The sequence below is a fragment of the Procambarus clarkii genome, chromosome 38 (assembly GCF_040958095.1).
Source record: "Procambarus clarkii isolate CNS0578487 chromosome 38, FALCON_Pclarkii_2.0, whole genome shotgun sequence".
Taxonomy (NCBI): Eukaryota; Metazoa; Arthropoda; class Malacostraca; order Decapoda; family Cambaridae; genus Procambarus; species Procambarus clarkii.
The window spans coordinates 24,694,272-24,712,310 of record NC_091187.1 but is presented as its reverse complement, the minus strand read 5'-3'; the positions used below and the strand labels follow the sequence as shown (position 1 = coordinate 24,712,310).

The 18,039-nt window shown below is 48.1% G+C and overlaps 1 protein-coding gene across 1 annotated transcript; it reads left to right on the top strand.

Annotated features, from left to right (window-relative positions):
- The first annotated feature begins 8,436 nt into the window (after positions 1–8,436).
- LOC138372296 (uncharacterized) lies at positions 8,437–9,228 on the top strand. Its single transcript, XM_069337578.1, has one exon. The coding sequence runs from the start codon at positions 8,437–8,439 to the stop codon at positions 9,226–9,228; it is 792 nt and encodes a 263-aa protein (XP_069193679.1).
- The last annotated feature ends 8,811 nt before the right edge of the window (positions 9,229–18,039 follow it).

The window sequence follows — 18,039 nt, the reverse complement described above, 5'->3', positions numbered from 1 at the left end:
GCTTAACTCGATTCATACAGCTCTTGATAAAAATGAGTTCCCTGTTGGGTTATTTGTGGACCTGCGTAAAGCTTTCGATACTGTCAACCACCAAAACCTTCTTCTTAAATTACATCATTATGGTGTCAGAGGACACTCCCTACAATACCTCAAATCCTACCTTACTGACAGGCTCCAATGTGTTTCTGTGAATAATACAATTTCTCCCACCCTACCCATCAACATTGGTGTTCCCCAGGGCAGCATACTTGGCCCTCTCCTCTTTCTCATCTACATTAATGACCTTCCAAATGCCTCCCAACACCTCAAACCAATCCTATTTGCTGACGACACAACCTTCATTTACTCCAGTCCTGATCCCCTTGCTCTAAATGCCACAGTAAATACTGAGCTAAATAAAGTCCATCTGTGGCTAACTGCCAACAAACTCACCCTTAACATTGACAAAACTTTCTATATTCTGTTTGGCAATAAATCCTCTAATCAAATAAATCTCAAAATAAACAATACCCAAATTTGTAACAAATTAGATGGCAAATTCCTTGGCATTCTCATTGACCGCAAGCTGAATTTCCAGGGACACATTCTAAACATATCAAAAAAAGTTTCAAAAACTGTGGGCATTCTTTCTAAGATCAGATATTATGTACCACGCCCTGCCCTGGTGACTCTCTATTACTCCCTTATCTATCCATATCTCAACTATGGTATTTGTGCTTGGGGCTCTACTACCCAAAATCACTTACGTCCTCTAATTACTCAACACAAAGCTGCTATTAGGACAATATCCAATTCTGGCCCCAGACATCACTCGGTACCCCTACTCAAATCCCTGAATATGTTAGACATTAAGTCACTGCACATTCTCTCATGTGTATTATACATATATAAAACGCTAAACTGTAATGCCAATCCTGATCTCAAAAGCTTCATAGAAGGTTGTAACAGAACCCATGAGCACCACACCAGAAATAAATACAGTTTTGATATTCCTAGAGTACGACTTAATCAAACCAGAAATGCTCTACAAATCAAGGGGCCCAGAATGTGGAATGACCTTCCCAACCATGTTAAAGACAGTACCTCTCTCAACCAGTTTAATTTAAAAACGAAGCTATACCTAATAAATTCCCTGTAACCTACCTTACCCCTCTATTGTCAACCCATGTATGTTTTTTGTTTTTTTTTTGTTTTTCAAATCAACGCTGTTTTAATGTAATTTTCTGTAATAATTTGTAATTGTATTTGTGCTGTTTTTTCAACAATGTTCCCCCCTCTTTTACCCCTATTTTTATTTGTACTCAACGCATTTTTTCTTTTTACCCATTAGTTTTAAGCTTTAGTCAGAAGTGTTTTTTCCTGCCCGATACGCTTTGCGTAATAGTGGCTTTAGGCATTGTATGTACTAGCTCTATCTATAAAGCCAACAAACTTTGTAAAATCTCTTTATGTATGTACCTTTGCCTAAATAAAAATTATTAAAAATTATTATTATTATTATTATTATTATTATTATAATAGGCCAAGAAACTTTCCATCATTTTTATTGTTAATGTTTACATTGTCTATCTGAAGCTGAATTGCATTTGTAGATTTACTTCTAAATAAGATGTAGTAGGTCTTTTCTATGTTAAGTGTTAGTTTGTTGGTTGACATCCATAAGTGGACTTTTTTTTTTAGTTCATTATCAACAACATTATTTAGTGTATGTGGGTTGGGGTTAGAGTAGATGAGGGTAGTATCATCAGCAAACAAAATAGGTTTCAGAATGTTAGAGACGTTAGGCAGATCATTGATGTAAATAAGAAATAAGAGAGGTCCCAAAATGCTGCCCTGTGGCACTCCAACGGTTATTGGTAGAGTGGGAGAGGTTATATTATTGAAGAGGTTATATCATTGAAGAGGTTATATTATTGAACAGGTTATATCATTGAAGACAGAAACGGAGCAGGAGTCAGAAGAAAAGAGCTCGAGGAAAAGGCGTTTTAGAACCGTAGGAGGGGTAAAAGCTTAGTGATGCGGGTTAAGGATGTACAAAACTGCGGAAGGGGGACTCTCCATGGGGCAAAGAAGAAACAACACGAGTTGAAATATTAGAAATACGAACTGAAAGAGAATCCTGTAAGCGGGATAACTGGGCAGAAAGAGGAAGGTGGTGAAGAGGAACAGGAACCGCAGGAGGGGTAAAAGTCAAAGCACGACAGAGGCGAGAGAAAGGATGTTGTAAAGACCTAGTAAGATAGTGAAGACAGTAGCGATTATAGCAGTCCTGGAGAGATAGGAAGCCAGTGTCAACATACAAGCTGAGGACGGGAGTCGAACGAAAGGCGCCAGAATTGAGGTGCAACGCAGTATGGTGCAAAGCATCAAGACGGCGAAGAGTAGAAGGAGAAGCAGACGAGTAAGCAGGGCAACCATAATCGAGCTTTGGACGAGAGAGGAATGTAAAGCGAGTAGATAGCGCCTATCTGCTCCCCAAGAAGTATGGGAAAATACCCTCAATATTGACAAAACTTTCTATATTTTGTTTGGCAATAAATCCTCAAATCAAATAAATCTCAGGATTAACAATACCCAAATTTGTAACAAAGTAGATGGCAAATTCCTTGGCGTTCTCATTGACCGCAAGCTGAATTTCCAGGGACATATTGTAAATATATCAAAAAAAGTTTAAAAAATTGTTGGCATTCTTTCTTAGATCAGATATCATGTACCTCGCCCTGCCCTGGTGACGCTCTATTACTCTTTCATCTATCCTTATCTCAACTATGGTATTTGTGCTTGGAGATCTACTACCCAAAATCATTTACGTCCTCTAATTACCCAACATAAAGCTGCTATTAAGACAATATCTAACTCTGGCCCCAGACATCACTCGGTACCCTTACTCAAATCTCTGAATATGTTAGATATTAAGTCACTGCACATCCTCTCATGTGTATTCTATGTATATAAAACGCTGAACTGTAATGTCAATCCTGACCTTAAAAAGTTCCTAGAAGGTTGTAACAGATCCCATGAGCACCACACCAGAAACAAATACCTGTGTGATATTCCAAGAGTACGACTTAGTCAGACTAGAAATGCTTTACAAATCAAGGGACCTCGAATGTGGAATGACCTTCCCAATTATGTTAAAGAATGTACCTTTCCCAACCAGTTTAAGATAAAAACTAAGTACCACCTAATTAACTCAATGTAACCTACTTCACCCCTAAATGTCAACCCATGTCTACGATTTTTAACAATGATGTTTGTTGACCAAATTGTATTTTTGTTTTTTTCTGCCATGTTTCCCCCCCATTTTTTTCTCTTTTTTTCTGATTTTTTCACAACACAATTTATATTTTAATCTAAGTTAGTATTAAGTTTTAGTCTTAGTGATTTTCCTGCCTGAAACGCTTTGCGTAATAGTGGCTTTAGGCATTGTATGTACTAGCTCTATCTATTAATCCATCAACTTTTGTATTTCACCTTGTATGTATGTACTTTACCTGAATCAATATTTGTATTTGTATTTGTATTTTGTTTTGTATACGTGAAGGAGGGTAGGGGCCTTAGAGCATTCAACATGGAGGTATGAGATATGGGGCGACCAAGACAAACGAGTGTCAAAAATCAATCCCAAAAGATTTGCGAAATCCTTCAACACAATGGGGTGACCATAAAGCGACAAAGAAGGACAAAGAACGACACGCTTCCGAGTAAAAGCCATAGCACACGTCTTAGATGTAGATAACCTGAATTCATGATCAGTGGCCCAAGACGACACGGCATCAATCGCAAGTTGAAGCCGGTGTTGAAGGAGAGGCGAATCATCACCCTGACAGCAAAGGGTAAGAGCGTCGACATAGAGAGCGGAGAAGATGCCTGAAGAAAGAGAGGGAAGAAGACCATTGAGGGCAACAAAAAAAAGAGCAGTGGTCAGAACACTACCCTGGGGCACACCTTCGTATTGCTGAAAAGAGGCAGAGAGAGTGGTACCAAGCCTCACCCGAAAGGAACAACGAGAGAGGAAGCTGCGGAGAAAGAGAGGGAGATGACCACGAAGGCCAAAATAATGAAGTTGGGATAGAATATGATATCGCCAAGTGGTGTCGTAAGTCTTTTCCAGGTCAAAACGGACGGCAACAACGGAGGCCTTCACAGCAAAAGCAGTACGAATATAGACCTCCAAGTTCACCAGGACATCTGTTGTGCTGCAGCACTCGCAGAAACCAAATTGAGGAGGGGAGAGGTGGTGATGGTGTTCTAAGAACCACATCAGACGAACGTTACCCATACGTTCAAAGAGCTTGCAGACACAACTTGTGAGGGTAATAGGGCAAAAGTCCTTAAGGGATATTCCGAGGAGACCCTGGTTTGCGAACAGGGAGGACAACGGCATCGAGTCAGTCCTCAAGGACTGACGACGACTTCCAGATCCGATTATACAGACTCAGTAAATACTGAGACGTGCACGCAGGGAGATGGTGAAGCATCTCATAATGAATGTCATTGAAGCCCGCCGCCGTAGAACCGCAGAGGGCCAGGGCAGACCGAAGTTCAGAGAGAGAGAAGGGTTCATTATAGGGAAGTCGAAGATGAGTGCAGCAATCTAAAGGACGAGATTCAACGACAGGTTTACGAAGAAGGAAAGATTGGGAAAGATGAAAACCAGAGCTAACAGAGGAAAAGTGGGAACCCAGTTCGGCAGCGACCTGCAACGGGTCCGCCACCTGAGTACCATGGAGGTGAAGGACTTGTAGGACAGCGGGAACAAACTTGCCCGCTATCTTGCGGATACGCTTCCAGATCTGCTGCAGAGGAGTGTCGGACGTAATAGTGGAGACATAAGAAGCCCAACATTTACGTTTAGCTGTACGGATAGCCCTTCGGGCAACCGCACTCGCCTTCCGAAATGAAGGAAAAGAATCTGCCGGTGGCGTTGTCTCTTCCAGGCTGCACGCTTACAGCGGACAGCCCGAGCACAGTCTGTATTCCACCAGGGAACGCACTTCTGTGGTCCCCGAGAGGAAGAGCGAGGAATAAAGTGGAGGGGAGCATCGAAGACGGTGTCATGAAAAAGGAGGAGAGGCAGAAGGGAGAGGTCAGAGAGAGCAGCACTGAGGGTAAATAGGTTCCAGTCTGCCTTAGCAAACTGCCACCTAGGGAAGGAGAGGGAAGGGTGAAAAGAGAAAAAGGTAACAAAGATGGGGAAATGGTCACTACCATGTAGGTCATCAAGAACCTGCCACGTGAAATCTAAGTTAAGAGATGATGAGCAAAGAGAAAGATCAAGACAGGAAAGGGTGCGAGTCTGAGAGTCTAAATGCGTGGGCTCACCAGAATTCAGAAGAGACAGGGAAGAAGAGAGGATGAACGGCTTAAGAAGGCGACCCCGGGTGTTCGTCAGAACATCACCCCAAAAGGAATGACGACAATTAAAATCACCTAACAGGAGCACAGACTACGGCAAGGAGTCCAGTAGGTGTTTCAGATCGGGAAGATCTCGGGGGGAGATAAATGAAACAAACGGTGTACCATTTCCTCACAAAGATACGAGCAGCAGAACAATAGAGAGGCGAAGATAAAAGTAAGGGGACAAAGGGAACATCAGAGTGAAGCAAGAGAGCAGAAGAATTAGGAGCCCCAGCAATAGCTGGGGTGGGGGGGGAGCGAGAAAGGAATAGCCACGAAAGCGACCAGGACGAGCACCAAGCATCGGCTCCTGGAGACAGACACAAAGGGGCGAAAACCGCGAAATCAGAAGCTAGAGTTCAAGGAAATTGGTGTAATAACCACGAACGTTCCATTGAAGAATAGACATCGACGAGAAGAGAAAGGACAGCAACAGGGAACAACGAAAAAAACACAGGCGAAAAGGGAACACAGCACGTTAAAGAAGTGCAGGATCAGGGTCAGGGTCAATGAAGTCAGGGTTAGGGCGCATGGGTAAACTGAGTAAAGAAGGAGGTAAGGAAGCTAGAGGACCATCCAGGGTTGGACGAGTAGGGTCCGGAGGAGGAAGAGGGAGGGATAACCGAGGGGCAAGGACAGCAGCAGGAGGGACAGAAACCAGGGGATGCACCTCAGCAAGGGCACCAACCGAGAGGGAAGCGGGGGCCAAAGAGACCTCCATAGCAGGAACAGGGGGTGTATCCACCGAAACGGGAGGGGACGAAATAATTTTTAAAGTTCATTTTGTTTGTACAAGAGTACATGCAATTTGTTACATATGTGCAAATACCATACTTTGTGTAAATGTCATACTTTGAGTCTACATGCAATATTTTGTGTAAATGTCATATTTTGTATGTAAAATGTGATATTGTGTGTGTAAACATATGCATTTTATGTTGTATGTTTTAGTTTTGTGTATTTTTGTTTTATGTACAAGGTGTTATTTTTTGGGTGTGGCAATCAAATATTATTATATCTCAGCATACTTTAATCTTAAATTAGTGTTTAAGCTTAGTATATTTCGATGTAACATATACACACGCCCTCAGTAGGTCATCATATTAGTGTAGCAAGGGGGGGATATTTATACATATAATCATAACAACATTTACAAGACTGTAAAAAACATTTGTTGTGTTGGAATTTATAAGGGTAGTTATAAATTCCAGACCACCAGACAGCCCACAAGGGCAGACAGCCCTTGTGGGCTGTCTGGGCGGATTTATCTGTGGGACGCCAGGGGATTTATCCGAGGGCGACCCAAAACGCTAAGGAAAACGTTAAATCCATGAAGGTAGTTGAGGCTACTGAGGGATGGGCTAGTAAACTACTTAGCACCGATTCAACGACTAAGTGATCGCACATTTAGTAGTGGTTGAGTCGTTTCTAGTCTAACTGTTCTCGAAAGAAGCGTGCCGTTCCGTTGGAATCTAGGAGGTCGTGGCCCCCTAGGCTAGGTGTGGTAAGGCGAGCCAGTAGGGGCGATTATAGGATTAAGTTAAGTGTTTCTTTAGTTAAGGTTAATCATATTTATATAAAGTATTTTCCCATATTTTAGTGTTTTTCTAGGTATTAAAGATCTCCCCCCAATTTCAGGGCCCTGTATTTTAAATTTCCCGAGTGTTAAGTGTTCTCCCCTGAAAATAGTCTATGCCAAATAAAATTTTATTTTTGTGTCCCAGTAGAAAATAGTCTCAGACAGAGGTGAGGTTTCTAAAGTTGGTTAATCCTCTGGGCTTAGTACTTCCTGTCCAGTTAATAATTGTACGATCAGTGATTTGTTTTATTATTTAGTGATCCAGTGATTTTGTGGTTCGTGTGTAAAGGAGACGTCCAACCTGTAATTATTATCCTTTCAACCGCGTTAGTAATATAATTATTGTGTTCCCATCAGGAAATCGTAAGGTGGATTTTGCCGACTTAAGTGAATTTTCGAAGAATTGGTGATAGAAAAATTTTCAGAGTCGTTTGTGTAGTAACGTAGTTTTTGTTGGAAATTCGAATTGGTATGACAAATGCATGTCCCGGGTGTCAGTTTTATTCATTAGAGCGTGATATTAGCGTGAACCTTGTTCTCTACTTCAGAGATACAAATCTGATTTTTAAGCATTTAAGCAAAAAAAAGCGGGACTTCTGTTTTAGCGCGACTGAACGATCCATCAATAGCCAGTGGTCACTCTGTTCCCTTCAATTTTATCTTTTGTACAAGGGTAAATTAACGGTCCATCACGAGTTCGGCACGATAGTTATTTTTTTTTTTTTAAGTTTTATTAAAAGTAAGAGTCGTTAATTCTTATTGAAAGTACGTATCTCAGTTTCAAGTAAAACGACCGCGGATTCCTTCACAATCTGATAATAGGGCAGTATGTGCTCCTTCTTCAATTGGTTTCACTTAATTTAAACGATTCTTAAATAACCAACGTAATTTTTTATTTCAGGAATTAAGATGTTTTTTTCGGAATTTGGGCTGAAAATTTCTGAATCTAGTAGTTGTGAAAATCTCATTTGTAGTTGGAACCCGGGTTCGTGTGTGAGGTGTATGGTGTTTACAAGGGGCATGGCACAACGGGAAATTCTTAGGACGTTTAACCCGGACTAGACCCAGTCAGTAGGGGCCCTGGGGGGTGCACGCTTAAAGGAGGGAACCCCTTCTGATGCTACGGGGGGCCGGGTAGACCGCTCAGGCTGCCTAGCTGACCTTACAGGGGGATTCAGTGGGGCTGGGGCGATGGCGCCACGTGTCCTGAGTGTGACTAAGGAGTCAAGAGGGACTTCACGCCCCAGTCATGACACGGTGATGGATATGAGTGGGGAATCCTTAGTGGGTTCGACCCAAGAATAGGGAGAGCCGTCTTGGGTTCCCCCACCTATAACATCGACACCATTCTAACAGGGGTTACAGGGTGACGGACAGGGTGCGTTGTTTCGCGTGGTATGGAGGCCCGCTCAGCAAATTTGAGAACAAGACCAGCAAACCATTACAGTTAGAACAACATGTACCAGACTCACAGCAGGCACAACCACAACCCCAAAACAGCCCCCGGCTTTCCAGGCACAACCTCAATCCCAACACCACCCCCAGGCCACCAAACCCCAACCTCAACTCCTATACCAACCCCAGCCTCAACCACCTATTCCAATCCCAGGCCACCCAACCCCAGCCTCAACCCTTATGCCAACCCCAGCCTCAACTCCTATACCAACCCCATACCGCCCAACCCCAGCCTCAACCCCTATGCCAACCCCAGGCCACCCAACTCCAGCCTCACCTCCTATACCAACCCCAGGCCACCCAACCCCAGCCTCAACCCCTATGCCAACCCCAGGTCACCCAACCCCAGCCTCATCCCCTATGCCAATCCCAGGCCACCCAACCCCAGCCTCAACTCCTATACCAAACCCAGGCCACCCAACCCCAGCCTCAACCCCTATGCCAACCCCAGGCCACCCAACCCCAGCCTCAACTCCTATACCAAACCCAGGCCACCCAACCCCAGCCTCAACTCCTATACCAAACCCAGGCCACCCGACCCCAACCTCAATCCTTATGTAAACCCCAGGCCACCCAACCTCAGCCTCAACCTCTATGCCAACCCCAGGCCAACCAACCTCAGCTGCAACTCCTATACCAACCCCAGGCTCCCAACCCCAGCCTCAACCTCAGCCTCAACCCCCATGCCAACCCCAGGTCACCCGACCCCAGTCTCAACTCCTAGGCCAACCCCAGGCCATCCAACCCCAGCCTCAACTTCTATAACAACCCCAGCCCACCAGACACCAGCCTGAACTCCTAGGCCAATCCCAGGTCACACAACCCCAGCCTCAACTTCTAGGCCAATCCCAGGCCACACAACCCCAGCCTCAACTTCTAGGCCAATCCCAGGCCACACAACCTCAGCCTCAACCCCTATGCCAACCCCTGGCCACCCAACTCCAGCCTCAACCCCTATGCCAATCCCAGCCTCAACCCCTATGCCAACCCCAGGCCATCCAATCCTAGCCTCAACCCTAGCCTCAACCCCTATGCCAACCCCAGGCGATCCAGCCCCAGCCTCAACCCCTATGCCAATCCCAGCCTCAACCCCTATGCCAACCCCAGGCCACCCAATCTTAGCCTCAACCCCTATGCCAACCCCAGCCTCAACCCCTATGCCAACCCTAGGCCACCCAGATCCAGCCTCAACTCCTATGTTAACTTCAGACCACCCAACCCCAGCCTCAACTCCTAGGCCAACCCCAGGCCACCCAACCCCAGCCTCAACCCCTATACCAACCCTAGGCCACCCAACCCCAGCCTCAACCCCTATACAAACCCCAGGCCACCCAATCCAGCCTCAACCCCAGGCCACCCAGCCCCAGCCTCAACCCCTATGCCCACCCCAGGTCAACTAACCCAAGCCTCAACCCCTATGCCAACCCCAGGCCACCCAACCCCAGCCTCAATCCCAATACCAACCCCAGGCCACCCAACCCTAGCCTCAATTCCTATGCCAACCCCAGGCCACCCAATCCCAGCCTCATCTCCTATGCCAACCCCAGGCCACCCAACCCCAGCCACAATCCCTATGCCAACTCCAGGCCACCCAACCCCAGCCTCAACCCTTATGCCAACCCCAGGCCACCCAACCCCAGGCCACCCAACCCCAGCCTCAACCTCTATGCCAACCTCAGGCCACCCAACCCCAGTCTCAACCCCTGTGCCAACCCCAGGCTACCCAGTCCCAACCACAAACCCAGACCACCCAATACCTACTCCAACCCCAAGCCACCCACAACATACCCCAAACCCAGGCAACCCAGCCCCAACCTCAATTCCTATACCAACCCTAGGACAATGACCTCAATGACCCTAGGAGGTCATTCCCAACTTCAATCCCAGACCACTCAATTCCACCCTCAAATCCAGTATTAACCCCAGGCCACCCGTTCCCTACCTCAATCCCAGGTAACACAATACCTACTTCAACCCCAAGCCCAGCCTCAACCCCAGGCTCTACCCCTATGCCATCCCCAGGCCATCCAACCCCAGCCTCAGCCCCCTATGCCAACCCCAGCCTCAACCCCTATGCCAACCCCCGGCCCTACCCCAACCTTAGGGTATATCCCACACCTAACCAACCCTTCTCGGTCCTTGCAACTCTCAACAACTTTATCCTGCCCCAGGGGACACCCACTTCCTGTAGCCTCTCCTCCGACACTCCAAGAATTATGAGTTTGATGCCTAAGGTGATCCTGTCAACACTCATAGGTACCAAGTTGCCGTCCAACAAGATGGAACGCAACCGTCGAGTGGAGGACTGGTTGGGAAAGATGAGTGCAATGCTGGAGGCAGTCCCAAATGATGGACTAAAAATTATTCTCGCCACAGGGGTTTGCGTGGACGTAGCTTGCGTGGACGTAGCTGGTCCACTGGCGAGGCTGAAAGAGTTCCGCCACCTGACGACGTGGCCTCAGTTTGCCCAGGCGATTAGGGACAAGTATACAGAGAAAGTTTCGGCAGATGAGGCTAAATTATTCCTTCAGTCCCTTAATTAAGAGGGAAGACTGCAGGACATTTAAAGATTTTGGTACCCTGATAATGAGTAAGGTTGACGACCTTACCCAGGAACTGGGGTTTGATGAGGGTCAGGCAGAACGCTTAGCTAAACATTTGTTCTGTTGGGCTTTGCCTACTACCATGGGCCCGTTCATCTCTGTAGAAGGGGCGTTATTGAGTTTCAAGGAACTCGTCAAACACGCCGCCACAATATGGGACATAGGAATGAGAACGGAGTCAATAGGAAGGTCAAGAGACCAGAGGTTCGTTCGGCCACGAATCGGTAGGCGCTCACAGTGGTAGAGTCAGTTAGATATTTTTAACCTTAACTTTTTCAACGCCATTTTGTAATCTACACTGATCACAGAGCATTAACACACATTTATAAGAAGCGTACTAAATGCCCACGGATGTCACACTGGTCTCACGAATTGTCTGCCCACTCATTCCAGATCAAGCCTGGACCGTCACATGTAGTGCAGGATACTTTAATCGCTACTATTAACTTCCCCCTCCCCATCCGGCCCGTTGGCGTCGTGAGGGGGCTTGGTGGACGGCTGCCGGAGTGTAATGCTCTGTGGGGCAGTCCTCTGTCCTTTTCTGGCCTTGCACTCTTGCTGCTGTCTTCTCTAATTGTGCAGGATCGCTTTTCCTTTTCCTTATGTTTCGTTTTTCTCCCCCCTCTTCTCCTATCTGCTTGTCGTTTCCTGCCGACCTTTTGCTTGTTTTGGATTATTTCTTTGGACTTCTTCTATTTTGACGCCCGGGTGCTTGAGGAGGCATACTCTTGCACCCGTAGAACTGTAGTACCCAACGTCTCGAGCGAGGGGAACCTTTTATTGTCAATCCCCCTTTCGTCGCTGAACCCGATCTCGGCGGACTGACGGTTCTTAAGGTGGCGTTTGTGGGGCGTATACTCACGACGCACCCCTAGGGGGCCCTGGCATGATCGGCGATAGCTTCCTGTTGGGTGTCCTGCCTCTAATTGTGGCTCCATGGTGGGTATGGGGGCACATTCGTGGATGAATTTATCACTTTTCGTCTCTATGTCGTTGAATGTTTCCGTTGTACCCTCTCAGGCTCGTGGGGTGGGCGATCAAGCCCCCGAGTCGGCCTGTATTGGAAGACCAGGCTCTGTAGCTCCCGCTGCGTTGGGCCCCGACCTTGCTCCTCCTTTGACCGTCCTGACTTCTTCCCCCAGCTCCCCTCCCTCCTCTGTGGTTGGGTCGAGCCTCCAGCCCCCGGTGGTGACCACTTCGTCCCCTGGTGCGGCTAAGTCTCTCGTTGTGACTACTGCGCCTTTTGACCCCTCTCTCTCTAGGGGTTCTCAACGCCGTTCGCGCCCCAGCTGCACTCGCTCGATTCCTTCCCGTGCTGATGCGTATCAGGACTTGTTTGGTCCTGCTTCATGGGCCAAATACTTTGATCTCCTCCCTCTTGATTCTGCGCCTCCTGCATGACGATTTCTCCCTCCATCGGCATCTTGTAGATTCCGTGGATGCGTCTGTTACTTTCAACCCCACTTGTCTCGGTACACGTGTCGTTGCTGCTCCTTCTCAGGATGCAGCTTCCCGCTTGGCTGCCTTATCTTGCCTTGGCGAAATCCCTGTTCGGGTCTCCAAGAACGTTCAGATGAATGCCAGTGTTGGCACTATTCTCCTCCCACCCCATGTTGCAACCGGTGTTCGGAATCTGCAGGATTGCCACGATGATATTCGGCATATCCTTGATGCCCAAGGCCATTCTGTCCTCCAGGTTGACTCGTTTACTCGACCCCCTCGTGGTCGTCGCCGTCAACCCCTTCGCGTTGTGAAGATCACCTTTGATGGTAGGACCCTTCCATCCTCTGTCATTCTTGCTGGTGCTAGGTGCTCTGTCCAGGAGTATATTCCTTCTCCCCGACTTTGTAACAAGTGCTGGAGGTTTGGGCATGGTGCCCTCCGCTGCTCTGGGACTGTCTCTCTCTGTCCTTTGTGTGGGAGTGAAGGTCACTCTAAGTCGGAGTGCACTTCTCCCCAAGCTCGCTGCCTCAACTACGGTGAGGCCCATCCTACCTTCTCCCGTGCCTGTGTCCATTACAAGCTTGAGGCAGCCGTCCTCAACCTGAAGCACCGGGAGCGTTTATCTTTTCCTGAGGCGAGGCGCCAGGTTCGCTGGCTCCCGCCTCATATTAACATCTCTTATGCTCGCGTGTTGCGCTCTTCCTCTCCTCGTCCTTTCCCCCTTCCTCAGACTCACAACCGTTTCCGGGCCTTGGACCCTGATACGCCCACTGCCCCCTCCTCTGTCCCTTTGTGTTCTGTCCCGAGGGGTCCCCCTCCTGGTCCTCTGTCTGGGGTTCCCCTTCTTTCTACCCGGTCTGTCATGTCTCCTGTGTCTTCTTCCTCGTCCCCCTCCGATCCTCCTTCTCATCCTCTTCATCCATCTATCGGCTCTCCCCGCCGCCTGTCGGTGCAGGCGGATGTCCATCGCTCTCCTAACGGCTGTCGTGTGTGCTCTCGTTCAGCTTCTCCTGTTGAGACACTGGAATCCGTTGCCCGGTACGTAGTTGCTGGGACACCAGTCTCTTTAAGTCAGAAGCGTAAGCCTGGCTCCTCTCCTTCCTCCTTCCCGGCGGGTAAGAAGGCTTCGCTTTCTTCCTCAGCTCCTACTTCTGGCTCTGTTGCTCCTTCCCCTCCCGTTTCAGTGATTGCGCCCCCTGTTCCTGCTATGGAGGTTTCTTTGGCCCCTGCCTCCCTTTCGGTTGCTGCTCTTGCTGGGGTGCGCTCCCCTCTTTCTACTCCCCTTCTTCCTGCTGCTGTCCTTGACTGCTCCTCTCCGTTGTCTCCTCCTCTTCCTCCTCCTCCTCCTCCTCCTCTGGACCCCGCCCGCCCACCTCTGATCTGTTCTCCCGTTTCCTTCCCTCCGTCTTTGCTCAGTTTACCCATGCCCCCTAACCCTGACTTTGCTGACCCTGATATTCTTTAACGTGCTCTGTTGCTCTTTCGCCTTTGTTTCTTCCTTGTTCTCTGTTTTTGTCCTTTCTCTTCTCGTCGTTGTCCATTCTTCAATGGAACATTCGAGGTTATTACGCCAATTTCCTCGAACTCCAACTTCTGATTTCGCGGTTTTCGCCCCTTTGTGTCTGTCTCCAAGAACCGATACTTGGTGCTCGTCCTGGTCGTTTTCGTGGCTATTCCTTTCTCTCCCCCCCCCCACCCCAGCCGTTGCTGGGGCTTCTAATTCTTCTGCTCTCTTGATTCGTGCTGATGTTCCCTTTGTTCCTTTACTTTTTCCTTCGCCTCTCCAATGTTCTGCTGCTCGTATCTTTGTGGGGAAATGGTACACGGTTTGTTCCATTTATCTCCCCCCGAGTGTCCCGCTCTCTCTTCCTGATTTGAAACACCTCCTAGATTCCTTGCCGGAGCCTGTGCTCCTGCTGGGTGACTTCAATTGTCGTCATTCTCTTTGGGGTGACGTTTTGACGAATACCCGGGGTCGCCTTCTTGAGCCGTTTCTCCTCTCTTCTTCCCTGTCTCTTCTGAATTCTGGTGAGCCCACTCATTTGGACTCTCGGACTCGCACCCTTTCTTGTCTTGATCTTTCTCTCTGCTCTTCTTCTCTTTACTTAGATTTCACGTGGCAGGTTCTTGATGACCTCCATGAAAGTGATCATTTCCCCATCCTTGTTTCCTTTTTCTCTTTTCGCCCTTCCCTCTCTTTCCCTAGGTGGCAGTTTGCTAAGGCGGACTGGACCCTATTTACCCTCAGTGCTGCTCTCTCTGACCTCTCCCTTCTGCCTCTCTCTCGCGCTCTCTTCCTTTTTCATGACACTGTCTTCAACGCTGCCCTCCGCTCTATTCCTCGCTCTTCCTCTCGGGGTCCACGGAAGTGCGTTCCCTGGTGGAATGCGGACTGTGTTCGGGCTGTCCGCTGTAAGCGTGCAGCCTGGAAGAGGCACCGCCGTAGGCAGACGACCGATTCTTTTCTTTTCTTTCGGAAAGCGAGTGCGGTGGCCCATAGGGCCATCCGTATGGCTAAACGTGAATGTTGGGCATCTTATGTCTCAACAATTACGTCCGAAACCCCTCTGACCCAGATCTGGAAGCGTATCTGCAAGATAGCGGGTAACTTCGTTCCCAATGTTTCACCGGTCCTTCACCTCCATGATATTCTTGTGGCGGACCCGTTGCAGGTCGCTTCCGAACTGGGTTCCCACTTTTCTTCTGTTAGCTCTGGTCTTCATCTTCCCCAATCTTTCCTTCTTCGTAAACCTGACCTTGAGTCTCGTCCTTTAGATTTCTGCACTCATCTTCAGCTTCCCTATAATGATCCTTTCTCTCTCTCTGAACTTGGTTCTGCCCTGGCCCTCTGCGGTTCTACGGCGGCGGGCTCCGATGGTATTCATTATGAGATGCTTCGCCATCTCCCTCCGTGCACGTCTCAGTATTTACTGAGTCTGTATAATCGGATCTGGGAGTCGTCGTCAGTCCCTGAGGACTGGCTCGATGCCGTTGTCCTCCCTGTTCGCAAACCAGGGTCTCTGGGTACTTCCCCTAAGGACTTTCGCCCTATTGCTCTCACAAGTTGTGTCTGCAAACTCTTTGAACGTATGGTTAACGTTCGTCTGATGTGGTTCCTGGAACACCATCACCTCCTCTCCCCTTCTCAATTTGGTTTCCGCAAGTGCCGCAGCACGACAGATGTCCTGGTGAACTTGGAGGTCTATATTCGTACTGCTTTTGCTGCGAAGACCTCCGTTGTTGCCGTCCTTTTTGACCTGGAAAAGGCTTACGACACCACTTGGCGATATCATATTCTATCTCAACTTCATTCTTTTGGCCTTCGTGGTCATCTCCCTCTCTTTCTCCGCAGCTTCCTCTCTCATCGTTTCTTTCGGGTGCGCCTTGGTACCGCTCTCTCTGCCTCTTTTCAGCAATACGAAGGTGTGCCCCAGGGTAGTGTTCTGAGCACTACTCTTTTTCTGGTTGCCCTCAATGGTCTTCTTTCCTCTCTTCCTTCTGGTGTCTTCTCCGCTCTCTATGTCGATGATCTTACCCTTTGCTGTCAGGGTGATGATTCACCTCTCCTTCAGCACCGGCTTCAACTTGCAATTGATGCCGTGTCATCTTGGGCCACCGATCATGCCTTCAAGTTCTCTACTTCTAAGACTTGTGCCATGACTTTTACGCGGAAACGGGTCGTTCTTCGTCCCTCTTTGTCACTTTATGGTCATCCCCTTGAATACAAAGATTCCGCGAAGCTTTTGGGGTTATTCCTTGACACTTGTTTGTCTTGGTCTCCCCATATCTCTTACCTCCGTGTTGAGTCCTCTAAGGCCCTTACCCTCCTTCGGGTCTTGTCCCATACTTCTTGGGGAGCGGATAGGCGCACTCTCCTTGCTTTACATTCCTCTCTCGTCCTGTCTAAGCTCGATTATGGTTGCCCTGCTTACTCGTCTGCTTCTCCTTCTACTCTTCGCCGTCTTGATGCTTTGCACCATACTGGGTTGCGCCTCAGTTCTGGTGCCTTTCGTTCGACTCCCATCCTTAGCTTGTATGTTGACACTGGCTTCCTGTCTCTCCAGGACCGCCGTGATCGCAACTGTCTTCGCTATCTTGCGCGGTCCTTGCAACATCCTTCCTCTCGCCTCTGTCGTGCTTTGACTTTTACCCCTCCTGCGGTTCCTGTTCCTCTTCACCACCTCCCTCTTTCTGTCCGGTTATCTCGCCTACAGGATTCTCTTTCCGTTCGTATTTCTGATGTTTCTCCTCGTGTTGTTTCTTCTTTGCCCCCATGGAGAGTCCCTCTTCCGCGGTTTTGTACATCCTTGACCCGTATCACTAAAGCTTTTACCCCTCCTACGGTTCTAAAACGCCTTTTCCTCGAGCACTTTTCTTCTCACTCCCGCTCCGTTTCTGTCTTCACCGATGGGTCTAAGTCTGCGGATGGTGTTGGCTACTCTGTTGTTTTTCCTGATCGCACTTATATGTGTCGCTTACCTCTGGAGACTAGCATCTTTACAGCGGAGCTTTATGCTATTCTCTATGCTCTTCGTCTCCTGCTTTCTCGTTGTCAGTCTTCCTTTGTAGTTGTTGTTGACTCTCGTAGTGCCCTCATGGCTCTCGGGTCCTTTAATCCGGTTCATCCAGTAGTTGTCGAGATCCAGCATTGGCTGTTTCTTGTTCACAGTAAATTTAAGTCGGTTGAGTTTTGTTGGGTTCCCAGTCATATTGGTGTGTCTTTAAATGAGCGTGCGGATGCTGCCGCCAAGGAAGCTGTCCGCTCTTGTCCCATCTCTCGTAAAGGTATTCCATATTCCGACTTTTACCCGGTTATCCATTCCTCCGTCCTTACCCGTTGGCAGGCTTCTTGGTCGTCTGTTACTGGTAACAAACTACGTACTCTTAAATGTTGTGTTTCCTCGTGGCCGTCCTCCTACCACCGTAACCGGCGTTGGGAAACGGCTCTGGCGAGGTTGCGTATTGGCCATACTCGCTTAACCCATGGTCACTTGATGGAGCGCCGCCCTGTTCCTTATTGTCCTAGTTGCATTGTCCCTCTTACGGTAGTGCATGTCCTTCTTGAATGTCCTGACTTCCAGGACGAGCGTGTGTCTTGCTTTCCGACCGCCCCTCGCGGTCACCTGTCCCTCAATAGAATTCTTGGTGACTCGGATACTTTTGATATCGTTCGCCTTATGCGTTTTTGTTCCCGTATTGGCATCCTTGGTGATATTTAGCGCCCTCTGATTATTCTGCACATTTGATGGTGCTACATAGCCTTCCCGGTTTGGTGCCTTCTTTTGATAATTACTTACTTACTTACTATTAACTTTAACCAAAATATTGAAAACATTTCATCTGAGAAAATTAGAGAATTTCAAATGAGTGAGCCTTGGTGAAAAGATATTATTGAATATTTGGCAGGGGGAAATTATCCGTTTAAAAATCGTAAATTGCCAATACATGAATTCGAGTTAAAGGAGGGAGTACTATATTATGTAAATAGTCAGGCAGATCGAGCAGTATTCCAGCTAGTTATTCCAGACGAATTAAGATCAGCAGCATTAAAGCTGGCAC

Excerpts from the sequence above, each read along its gene's own strand:
- LOC138372296 (XM_069337578.1), top strand. The coding sequence starts at position 8,437 with ATGTACCAGACTCACAGCAGGCACAACCACAACCCCAAAACAGCCCCC.